General features: G+C 43.1%; 1 protein-coding gene across 1 annotated transcript in view; it reads left to right on the top strand.

The window, feature by feature from the left end:
* Nucleotides 1-12,411, top strand: part of LOC117493894 (receptor-type tyrosine-protein phosphatase gamma-like) — a 537,521-nt gene extending 525,110 nt beyond the window's left edge. The window contains 5 exon segments of the mRNA XM_034144481.1: nucleotides 865-993; nucleotides 2,827-2,973; nucleotides 7,558-7,700; nucleotides 11,447-11,582; nucleotides 12,262-12,411. Coding sequence (XP_034000372.1) covers nucleotides 865-993; nucleotides 2,827-2,973; nucleotides 7,558-7,700; nucleotides 11,447-11,582; nucleotides 12,262-12,411 — 705 coding nt within the window.
* Nucleotides 12,412-12,808: the final 397 nt, after the last annotated feature.

The raw sequence follows: 12,808 nt of genomic DNA, 5'->3' as shown, positions 1-12,808 counted from the left end.
CACATCCATACACCGATGTCTGAGCTACATCAACAACTTATGTTCAAGTCTTGGTTCTCTAGTAACCATGGAGACCACTACTGTCCTGTAATACAAGCGTTCTATTAAAACTTTGAAGTCTTAAGCCTGTCTGCGATAACCCAGATGATGGTGTTGAGCAATTTTCTCAAAGTTAATGAAAAACTAGAATGGCGAAATTCATTATGTACCAGGCTGGGAAATGACTTGTTCACTGACCTTGGTGTGTCAAATTGTGGAGTGCCCTTTAAAGCATAACTAAGAAGTTGGGAGCAACCGATGACCCGAAAGTCTGTAAAGGAGGTAGTTTGCCATGTGGTGATTATTATGTCTTTGTTGTCAGCTGTCGTCACTGCCGTCACTTCCTGTAGAGTCTATTTCACTGCTCAGTAGTGCAGTCATTTTCTATCAAAGACAGGCAGTGGTGGAAAACGTACTCAGATGTTGTCCTTAAGTAAAAGTAGCGAACAGATTTTATAAGTATAAAAAAGCATCAGCATCCAAATATACTTATATTACCCACATTAAAAGTACTTCTAATGCGTAATGGCGGTATACACTGAGAATACTCAGGTAAAGTAAACGTGCCTCAAAAATGTACTTAGGTACCGTACTGGAGTAAATGTACTTTTATTATCCATCAATGAAGGCAGGGCTACATTTCACCCAGATCAGATTGAACCCCCCCAGCCGTGGTTAGTCCTTTAGGGGTGACCACCCCCAGCTGCAGGGGGCTCTCAGCTGATCAGCTGACTGTGATGTTAACGTTATGTGTTGATTCTGTTTAAAGCAGAACCTAAAGCCAAATAAATGTAGTTTAACTCTGACAACCTGTTTTTCTTACAGGGTTACTACAGGAGCAATGAGTTCATCATTACCCAGCATCCTCTGCCTCATACCACAAAAGACTTCTGGAGAATGATCTGGGACCACAACGCACAAATTATTGTTATGCTGCCTGCCAACCAGGGACTGGTAGGAAACACAAACACAAAGATACCCACAGACTTATAGACACACACACACACACACACACACACACACACACACACACACACACACACACACACACACACACACACACACACACACTATAGAGGGATACTATGGCAATCTACCACTTTGACCTCATATGCATGCCTGCGTTGTCTGCCCATAAGCCAGCGTTTAAATGTCTAATTTATTATGAATCACACACTTTTTCATGAGCCGCAGTTACACATGTGATATTTTGTGTAAATGTGGTTAGCAGCCTAACGTGCGTTCTCTGACGAGGGAGAAGATTAAACATAGGTCAATTTCAATGTCTGTATTCATGCCTTTTTCAGGATGGCTCTGACACCTGAGGCCTGTACTACGAAGCTGGTTCAACTTAACCTGGATATGTTTGAGTTAGCCGGTTGGCCCAATCCACAACATACGCGCTCTGGCTAAACTGTACTACGACGCTGGTTATCAAGTGGATCGCTCAAGCCAGCCGTGTCCTATCTAGTTAGGTGCGCGTTCACATGAAAGGGGTGGTATTTGGAGCATTCGACCAATCACAAACATGGACAAGCGTACTGACAGCGCAGCGTCATACTTCCTGAATGAAAAGTGAACTTTAATATTAGTCAAATATGAAGAAGTTAAACTTTAAACATCCATGACTTAAACACTTTATCCAGGATCAAAGCCACATAGCTGCACCTGCAAGGTGAATACAGCTGGTAACAGAAAAAGTGTTTGAATGCGTACATTAACAGGTTTATGATATCACTGCCCCGTCCAAGACACGAGTGGATATGACTTTAATTACATTTGACTCGAGTGTTTCGTCAACTTAATGTGTTGCTTAAAATAATACTTCTGCATACAGTATGTGACACTGTGAGTGTTGCACGGCCAGATACGGCTCAGCTGACTCAGATAAGGAAATATATGATACATTATGATGTGATATGATATGAATGATAATGGGACACATCGACGTCTGCACTCACAGTGCCGCGGACTGTACTTAATGTTACTTTGATCCGGTCACTTATGTTGTGGCAGATATTTAAGTAAGCTTTCTTAACGCTAATGTTATAATAGTCAGATTGCTCTGAAGATGGGAGGGGATATTCTATTAATGTTCACGTTCACACAGTCAGTTGATTTTTGCCGGCCGTCTTTCCTGCAACGGCAGTTTTTCTGTATTTCCTCTATCCTGTAATATGACTTGATAGCTTTAAACTCTGCACACGGAGCTCTGATTGGTCAGCAGGCGGTGCTTTCACTGAGTTGATCTCTTAGCCTGCAACCTAACCTCCTCCCGAGCAGGTTAGCCGCTCAGCATAAGTTACCATGGAGATCTAGCCCGCTAAAAAGAGAACCAGCGTCGTAGGACCAGAAAGCCCGAGTTTTCCCTGAAGTCAGCCGGCTAAGCGAAAATCCGGCTTCGTAGTACAGGCCTCTGCTCTGGCTACTGAATGTATTCGTTCTTTTTTTACACTCTGAGCGTACAATTTATCTAACTTATGTGGGTCTGTCGAGCGCATTTGGTTTTTTATTAATAATTCTGGCAGAGCCGCACCCAGATAGCTCACCATGTACAGTGTAATGCACACACAAACATACATACACCACAAAGTCTCTCACATACCTCCAAATGTAAACATTACTGTAATTTACACAATCAAAGTAGAAATTCCAGTCCAAATGTTTTGCCCCACGACTAGCTTTTATTTATTCAATAAGCACATAAATACTGCAGTAATTCCGTCCCCTGTGACAATGTGTTGCATGCAGTGAATAAATAAAGGCGGTCCCTGTGCTCTTCTACAGGCAGAGGATGAGTTTGTGTACTGGCCCAGTCGGGAGGAGGCCATGAACTGTGAGGCGTTCACTGTCACCCTCATCAGTAAAGACCGACTCTGTCTGTCCAACGAGGAACAGATCAACATCCACGACTTCATCCTGGAGGCTACACAGGTAACTTTGTGTGTGTGGTGTGTGTGTGTGTGTGTGTGTGTGTGTGTGTGTGTGTGTGTGTGTGGTGTGTGTGTGGTGTGGGTGGGTGGGTGGGTGTGTGTGTGTGTGTGTGTGTGTGTGTGTGTGTGTGTGGTGTGTGTGTGTGTGTGTGTGTGTGTGTGTGTGTGTGTGTGTGTGTGTGTGTGTGTGTGTGCGTGCGTGCGTGCGTGCGTGCGTGCGTGCGTGCGTGCGTGCGTGCGTGCGTGCGTGCGTGCGTGCGTGCGTGCGTGCGTGCGTGCGTGCGTGTCAGAGAGACTGGAATTGAGCTGTACAGACAGTACAGTATGAGAACAAAACACACTAATAGGGTAGAACAGAAGAATGGTTTCATGCACACAGCATTACTCATGTGCTCCACCATGTTGTTAATGTAGAATGTAATAATGTGTGCACAGAGAGTACATCAGCTTGAACTGAAACCTCCTTAACTTCCTTTCTGTTTACTGAACACTAGTGTAAGGGAACTTTTGGATCACAAGCAGAACACTGGAGAGCTGAACTGATGTCAGACACTGAAGATTTACGTCTGGAGAATTGAGAAAGACATTTGCTGCAGCAACGAAGTGATACAGCTCCTGCCAAACCAATCCTGAAGATCTTTCCCCCAGTCCCAATATTTAGCTAGTTCTAAGAAAAAAATATAATTGTGATATAACAAAGCAAGGTGAAAACTAGTGTGAACCTCTGAAAAAAAATAATTAATATTTAACACAGAGCTACACCTTTCATTTATACCACATTTAAGTTTACTAAAAGTTTAGATCATCATGGGTTCTCAGGTTATTTCTACTTCATTTAGTCAATCACTTTTCAAGCAAAACTTTGCATAGCATAGCAATATTAGCATGCTGGCCAGCATTTTCACATTTACAGAAATTGTGATACCTTTTAAATAAATGAAATTAATTGAATAGGTTTCTATTTTGAAAAGGTAAAACTATATATTATATTATTATCACACCAACATTGTAGCCAATATCTAACTTCAAATTACAGAATGCACTCTGTAGAAAATAATTTCTCTTGTAAAGACATGACTGATTAATGGACTGGAACCAAACTCAGATACTGCAGTGCTGCTCGTCCACCAGAACTCACGGCAGAGTTTATTCTCCCGTTAACTCACGGCAGAGTTTATTCTCCCGTTAACTCACGGCAGAGTTTATTCTCCCGTTAACTCACGGCAGAGTTTATTCTCCCGTTAACTCACGGCAGGGTTTATTCACCCGTTAACTCACGGCAGGGTTTATTCTCCCGTTAACTCACGGCAGGGTCCGCTGGAAAGTATTCACTTTCTGACTGTCAAACAAGCAGTTTGCTCAGCGCTACTGCTTGTTACTTTCATTTGCCGTACTCGCCATGAACTGTTATTGCTCAGGTTGATCTCACCCCCCGCCTCTGACATAAGCGTGAAGTATTGGTTCCTGGTTCTTGGTTCTTGCCGGGCAGCCGAGTGGGGCCAGCTAAGAACCGGTTTTCGGTGCTTAGAGGCGGCTCCGCTGCGGTGGAAACAGGAAGAGCCAGCAATAGTATGAAGCTGCAGCGTCGTAGACTGCAGTTTCAGGACCGCACTCATAGGACCCTAGTTGTTTTGCAACATCGCCACCTAGGGAATTGGATGCCCGCAAAAGTACAACCAGCGAGTATTGAGTCTCATACACAGCGAGTCTCTTTAGACATTGTAATGCTTGTTATTCAACATCAACAACTGCACCTCCTCCACTGCCCCTCTGTCCCAAGGCGTCCCCCAGGGTCCGGTGCTTGGCCCCCTCCTCTTCATCCTCTACATGCTCCCCCTTGGCAATATCATTCGTCGCCACAACCTTCAATTTCACTGCTACGCCGATGACATCCAACTTTATATCTCAGCAAAAACCATCACCCCCACAACACACTCCACTCTCACCAACTGTCTCTCCATAAAAGCATGGATGCAAACAAACTATCTCCAACTGAACAGTGCCAAATCAGACATCATCATCATCGGCCCCCCATCCCGTACCAAAGCCATCCAGAATTTCAACTTCACCATTGACAGCAACACTCTATCCCCCCCCCCCCCCCCACATCCGCAACCTCGGAGTCATCTTCTACAGTCAGCTCAAATTCAATCACCACATCAATCACATCACCAGGACTGCCTTTTTCCACCTCAAAAACATTGCCCGTCTCTGCCCATCACTCTCCTCCTCTGCTGCTGAAACCCTGATTCATGCATTCATCACATCACAACTCCACTACTGCAATAGCATCCTCTACGGCATACCATCCAACCTCCTCAATAAACTCCAACATATCCAGAACTCTGCTGCCCGCCTCCTCACCCACACCCGCTCCCGAGACCACATCACTCCTGTCCTCCAGAACCTCCACTAGCTCCCCGTCCGTCAAAGAGTCGACTTCAAAGTCCTCCTGATTACTTACAAAGCCCTCAACAATCAGCCCCCCCCCCTACCTCACAGACCTGCTGCACCACCACACCCCTTCCCCTGCCTCCGCTCATCAGAAGCCAACCTCCTATCCATCCCCACCGGCATCAAGCACCGGACCTGGGGGGACAGAGCCTTCTCCGTCGCTGCCCCCTCCCTCTGGAACTCACTCCCACAACCCATCAGAGACTGCACTGACCTCACCACCTTCAAAACACTGTATTGTATTGTATTGTATTATTTAACTTTAACTTTAACTATATATATTTATTTGTTGTTCTTTTCTTTTCACTATATCTGTAAAGCGTCTTTGAGCACCTGTAAAAGCGCTAACAAAATAAATCTATTATTATTATTATTAACGATCTAAAAATGCATGAAAATATGATTTTCTTACAGAAATTAAATTATTATTATTAACAACAATTTGTTGTTATTATGTTTTTGTTTTTTAATAACAAATCTATTGTGTATGTCAGATGTAAAAAGATAGTCTTTTATATTTGTCTTATCAAATTTGACATACAACGTAAATATATATATATATATTGTAGTAAGAATGATATAATCTATTTATAATTGTAAATGTATATAGTATGTAGACATACATTTAGATGTATATTTTGTTAAATGGAAACAAAAATATGAATTTAGTTTTTGGGAGAAGGGGTGGGGTTAAATACGTGTAAACTCCTTCCCACGCCTTTTCGGATGTGTAATTAGGTAGATCATTTGTTTATATATCATTTGTAAGTCAATAATATTTAGCTTATCAATTTGATACTGCTTACGTTTGTACAGTATCATAATTCTCTTGTTTCATTTCATTATTATTATTATAAACACTTTTTTTTATTGTATTACACGTTCAAAATAAATCAAATCAAATCAAATGTGTCTTTGAAGAGGTGCTTGATTACTCAAAAACCAAAACAACTCTTAGTGTGTTTATGCACCTTGGCTGCCAAAGATAAACATGCAGTTTGACCAAGAGGCATTTCAGTGCAGAATACATTTTTATTTATTTAGAAGACGGGCACAATTTCCTTAACACGGAATGACCTCTGGAGTCCAGCATGTCTTTGAGTTCCTCTGACCCTTCCTCTGAAAGTGGAGAGGACACTGAGGATTCTTCACTGGGGTGAGGCGGGGTCTGTTGTTCCCTCAGCCACCAGAAAACAGCTCCAGCTGCAGTACCCCGGGAAGAAGCCCTCTTCGGAGTAAAAACCCACCAAGATTCCTCGCCGTCCACTTCCCCGGTAGCCTGTGCCAACGTCCTTAAAAAGATGGTCGCATTGAAAGCACCCGGTTTCATTAAACAAATGAACAAAAAGGCTAACAGTTGGTTTTGCAGCGAGTCATCATCATAGGCTAACAGATGACTCAATACACCAGAATAGTTGTTAACTTTAAACAAACAACACGATTCACATTACTCACACTCTTACTGTAATTAGTGATTAAATCAACAATTAATGTAGGACACCTAGTTGGGCTTGCCAAAATCACGCTACAGTTTCATTAAACAAATAATCAAATATGCTAACAGTTTATTTTTGCCGAAAGCTATACAGTAGCAAACGAATAATTGTTTTTAGTGCCTTTAATACGGTTAGAAGCTATCATAAGCTAACAGATTATTGTTTGTATTGCCTTAAGACTATCATTGTTAACGTTAGCTAATCACACTTCATTTCAAGACACCAGAATTGTTATTAATGTTAAACAAATAAAACTTTAAAAGCACTTCACATTACTCACACTCTGTGCACACTATGTTGTCGTTGTCGTTCATATTCATGTATCCTACTCGCTAGGTGGCAGTGTCACGAAAAACTAGGGTCCCAGGACTGCGGTCCTGAAACTGCGGCTCTGGAACCGGTTTGGTGGAAAAGGGGCATCAGACACCTTCCTAAAGTACCAATAAACCCCCAACAAGCAACAATGTATCTATGAATGATTGGTTTTCAGTGTTAACAAAACTTGTGCGGCCCTTTGAGAAACACAGAAGATCTCCCTTACATTGTTAGTCAAAGCTTGTGTAACATAATGAGTTGTACATCCATAGGTTGAGTCTAAATGTATCTCTCTTGCTGTTTTTCTGTTTGTTCATTAGGATGACTATGTTTTAGAAGTTCGTCACTTTCAGTGTCCCAAGTGGCCAAAGCCGGACGCCCCCCTCAGCAGCACCTTTGAGCTCATCAACGTCATTAAAGAGGAGGCGTCCACCCGCGACGGGCCCACCATCGTCCATGATGAGTGAGTCCTACATTTAATATACATTTATATTCTGTCTGTCTGAAAGTTTAGGACAAGGGGAGAATAATACTGAGTGACATTTTGGCAGGTGCTCTAGAAAGTATTGGGTTTCTAAACCCAGATGTAATTTCAGGTATGATGTTGACAGATAACTGTATCTTTGCTGAAAGATTTAAAATACATCACTGCAGGAGTTATTTACTGCTCCCATATTATTTAATAACATTTGTATTGTAGATCATGTTGTTGTTGTTAACCCCAATATTAATTACATCTCTGGTTGGCACTCCCAAGTTTATTTATTTTGTGAACAAAGTTGATGATGTGAATGATGTGGATAAAAACATAATGGCCCCCCAGGCATACAGAGACTTCGTCAGCCTGACTGTCCTGCAGGTTTAGTTAGGACACATGTTGTTTCACTTCTAAACATCCAGTGACAACCCTCCAACCCCCAGACTCCCAACACAGGTACCCCAAGAAACTTCCCAATTAAACGTAATGAAAGTGTCTTTAGTATTGACACACATTAGTGTGCTTGAAGGACACTCTTATCCAGCAGCTCTGCTCATGTTTATTCATTAGAATAATGAAGACTGCTCGTCGCATCCTCAAGAAGAGACTAATTGAGCACTTCATCTGGTTGCCATGGTGCAGCCAGCTTGCAGATTGTCAGTTAGAGGCGCGTCCTAATTGTCTGCAGCTCATTACTCAGCCAGGCATGGTTGTTAGCAGCTCTCTGCTGCGCTCCTGACAGGGCTGCTAATGGAAGAGAGACCCTTTACATTGTGAAGGAAACCCGGCGTTCCCCCAGGGCAGGGGTCGGCAACCCGCGGCTCTCGAGCCGCATGCGGCTCTTTAAGCCCTCTACTCTGGCTCCCTTAGCTAACAAAATAAGAAGGAAATAAAATAAAAATATTTGTAGGATTATTTATATTATGTTGCACGGTTGAAAATGTTTCGTATCTTGTATTTTGAGGTGATACTGTGACACATCATTTTTTTTTAAAAACGGTTTTAATTAGGTCAACTAAAATATGCGTCACATCCTGCTACGGTCCCGCACCAGCGCCTTTTCTTGCAGGCGAATAACCTGACCCCCGGCTCGATGAGCGAACTATGGATAAATCAAAGAAAATAAAAGTATGGAAGGAACACAGAGGGTTTAATTCTGCGTGGTTAGAGTTATATGCAGGGGTGCACATAACTGGTACGCAGGTACGCATGCGCGGCAACAATCTGAAATGCGTACCGTCACTTGTGTCACAAAGCGCATTTGCGTACCGACGTACTTGTGAAGCTTTTCCAGAAGGCGGTTAGATCACCGGCCGACAGAGTCGGTCTCCGTGTGCACAGACAGGGCTGCTGTTAACGTCGGTCTGTACAGCGGAATTGTGCCAAAACTACGCCAACCGGCTGCGGAGGGAGACTCCCCCCCTTCACTGGAGAACTGCGCTAAAACAGCTGATCACAACGTTCACGCTCTGTGGTCACGAGAGTGACCCCCCCCCCGTTGACGTTCGCGATACAGAGGGCTTCATCAAATAACTTTGAGCGGAGCCAGAAGTTGGAGTACCAAACACTGACTCCAGGTACTCATCTGAGAAAGTTATGTGCACCCCTGGTTATCTGCTTTCACAGCAAACGATGCTGGCTTACCGGTATGTTTGATATGTAGAGAGAAGTTGTCAAAGGTGCTGCAGCCTTTACGCATTGGAGGAGAAACACGGAAGAGGAAGACAGCTGACGATCTGCAGTCATAATTCAATCAGTTAACTCTTTTTAGGGTGCAGCTATAGGTTTTATTTATTTCAAAGTGGGCCCATTTTAATTATATTCATTTTCTTCAAATGTGCAGAGGACTCCCCAAGTGCTGTGTTGATTTATTTTAAAATAGGCCTGTGTATTGTTTTTTAATTCTCCTTATAAGAGTTCTTTGTTTAACTGGTTAATTATTAGAGGTAAACAGTTTTCTATAATGTAATAAATTATAAATGCAAAGAAACTGTAGTTTTTGTCTATGATGTAACAATATATACAACTTTATAAGCTATCAAGCTATCAAATATGTTTTGCAGCTCCAGAAAAAAAAAATTGGTGGAAAAGGGGGCAAAATGTCTCTTTTGATCAAAAAGGTTGCAGACCCCAGCCCCAGGGAGACACATTCTCTGTCGTCCTCAGGTGGATTCTCTCGCTAATAAAGGTCTAATGTCACAGCTAACAGGCCTGATCTGTGAGGGGCTTCACTCCCTGGCTGAGCTGCTTTCAAGGACATCTCATCTTCAAGTTTATAAAGAGAGTTCAAAGTAATTAAATGACAACGGTCATTATCTGGGATTGGCTTGTCGTCTATAAAAAACTTGAAACTTTATGGCCATTACAAGCTTTTCTAAATGCATATTACTATTGTTTTCAGCACCACAACAATAGGTGTTTTATAGCTTGTCTCAGTGAAGGCACCAACTGCTGACGAGGATGTAAACCACTAGATGTGGAAAAGCCTTTAGATTACATGAATGTAGCTACAGGAAGCAGGTTTTCTCAGGTATACTTCCTATCTATAAATGGACTCATGGAATATGGACTTTTTGCATTTTAATTACATTTTTAATATACCCTCCTAGGAATATGTCAGCTGTACACAGATGAAACATTGCAAGGATTTTAAACACGATAAGCTCAGGACAGTGGCGCCTCCAGAAATTGTTCATAAGGGTGGCCAAATGGGGCCACTGAAAATCTTGGGGTGGCACATAGGGGATGTCATGATATTCATGACACCCCCTAAGTCATTTTACTTAGGGGGTGCGGCGAATTGTCAACGGGGGGGGGTGCTAGTGAACTGTCAACGGGGGGGGGGGGGGGGGGGGTAGCCTCGCTGCGGGGACACGGTGGACCTCTGTCGCCTGTCAGCGCAACTTCAATGATGCCGTTTAAAAACACATTAAGGGCGGTGCCGGCCGTGAGCGAACCGAGCGGTCGTTCTGTGATTCTCCAGATTCTAACCGGCACCCCCAGCACCCCTACTTCCCGCGGCTATGCACCAATACCAACAATTTAATTGTTGTAAAAGTATAGACTGGATGAAAACAATGGCAAAGAGAACCACCTACTGATATACTTTGGTTTCTTATTTGACATTTTCTGATACTATTCATCTGAAGTGAATATAATACGGATAGTTAACATTTAACTTCAAACAACATTTAAAAGAACCTTGTTTTGTGTTATGTATACATGTGTTAGGTGATTTATGAATAAGTACTCCCACAGCTCCTTTTTATTAACAACGAACGTATACGACTTCTAGAAGTCTGGTGGATTTTTGTCAACTCCAGTCCAGTCAGTAGAAAGAAACACACGTTTTGCTACAACCTGCTGCTGTCTGTGCGAATCTCAGAGTGGTGCGCCGAGTATCAGAGTGTTACCATGGTAGCAGTGGGAGAGGGAGGGGCTGCAGTATGAGCGTTGGAAGTTCAAATCAAGCGACTCGCTGGCTGTGTATTTGTTGTTAAATATCAGATAAACTACTACGCATACGTGACTGGCGAGGGGTTGTGTGTGGTGGGGTGGCCAGTGGGGGGGCCAACAAATATATCAGGGTGGCCATGGCCCCCCCCTGCTGGCGCCACTGGCTCAGGAACAAATGTAAAGACATATATGACGTTTTTTATTACAGACTTAGTATAGGACATGTTATTTATCATATTAGGAGCTGCATGCTAACGCTGGTTTGTGTTCCTCAGGGTGGGAGCAGCGTCGGCCGGCACGCTGTGCGCCCTCACCACTCTGTCCCAGCAGCTGGAGAGCGAGGGGGGCGCCGACGTCTACCAGGTGGCCAAGATGATCAACCTCATGAGGCCCGGAGTCTTCACAGACATTGTGAGTCTGAAATACCTAATTGTAAATTCTTAGGAAATTAAACATTTCCTTAGAGATTAGTAATTATAAACTATTGAAATGATCAATGATGGTGGAACCCAGAAAATAACAGCATAGTCTATTAAATGAGATGTTGGTGCACATCATAAACAACTTGATTTAGGAATCCAAAGGTGACAGGCCCCACCCCCATGCATCATTAATTCACACTTTAATAATAATCATAATCAACTTAAACCAGAACAAACTCAAATCTACCGCTTTACCAGGCGAAGCCCAGACTGTTCCTTTACAATGCCCTTATGGGATAATGCATATTGTTCCAAAGAATTGTAAGTACATCATTTAAGTGGAAAAATAAATATGTGTGACAAGCTGTGCAGCTCACAAACAACAATGCAGAGTGAAAATATGTTTGATTACCTCACCAGGTTGGATTATTTTTACATGAATTAGCATGAAACTGAGCAAAGTTTCCATACTGGCAGAGCTGAGCGGTTGATGGTCTTTGAAATCCACTTAGCCGTTTGCTAGGATTATGCTGAGAAGGAGAAAACAGGATCTCTGACAGACAGAATCAAGGCTAAGGGCCGCTTTACATTCTCATGAAGCAAACCTCCAGCTGCAGTATGACTACAGGATGTGGCTAATTGTATTTCCTGTCCTCCCCCCCCAACAGAACCAGTACCAGTACCTATACAAAGCTCTGCTCAGCCTCGACAGCACCAAGGAAAACAGCCTGTGTACTCTGGACAGGGACATTAATGGGACCCTGGGGTCCATGTCGGACCAGTCTGACCAGGCAGAGAGCATGGAGTCACTGGTCTGAGAGCGGCCCTTTGGGGGCCCGAAGCTTAGTTGCCCTGGGGGGCCTCTTGTGGGTCCCTGAGCCCACAATGGAGGCACTTATCTTTGTAAAACGTCAAGGAACTATTGTGAGCAAGACTTTTTGAGGCCTTTTTGCCAGACTCTTGGTTAAAATGAATAACCTGATTACTTTTTTACACTGATACAAAGTTTTTGATATTTATTTTTTTCGCCATTTTATGTCTTAATGTTCTCCTATTGAAGGGTTTGCACCCCAGTTTTTGAGTTTCACCACAGCGTCGTTAGGCAACGGGAAACACTTTTTCTGTCTTTTCTTGTTTGCACTATATAATGTCAGTGTTACTGCCTATACTAAAGCTGACTCACTTGGCTTTTCTCCACTCGAGCTCTGATTTATT

This window comes from Trematomus bernacchii, unplaced genomic scaffold (assembly GCF_902827165.1).
Source record: "Trematomus bernacchii unplaced genomic scaffold, fTreBer1.1, whole genome shotgun sequence".
In the NCBI taxonomy this organism is placed as follows: domain Eukaryota; kingdom Metazoa; phylum Chordata; class Actinopteri; order Perciformes; family Nototheniidae; genus Trematomus; species Trematomus bernacchii.
The sequence above is the reverse complement of the archived record's forward strand: the minus strand, read 5'-3'. Positions and strand labels throughout refer to the sequence as shown.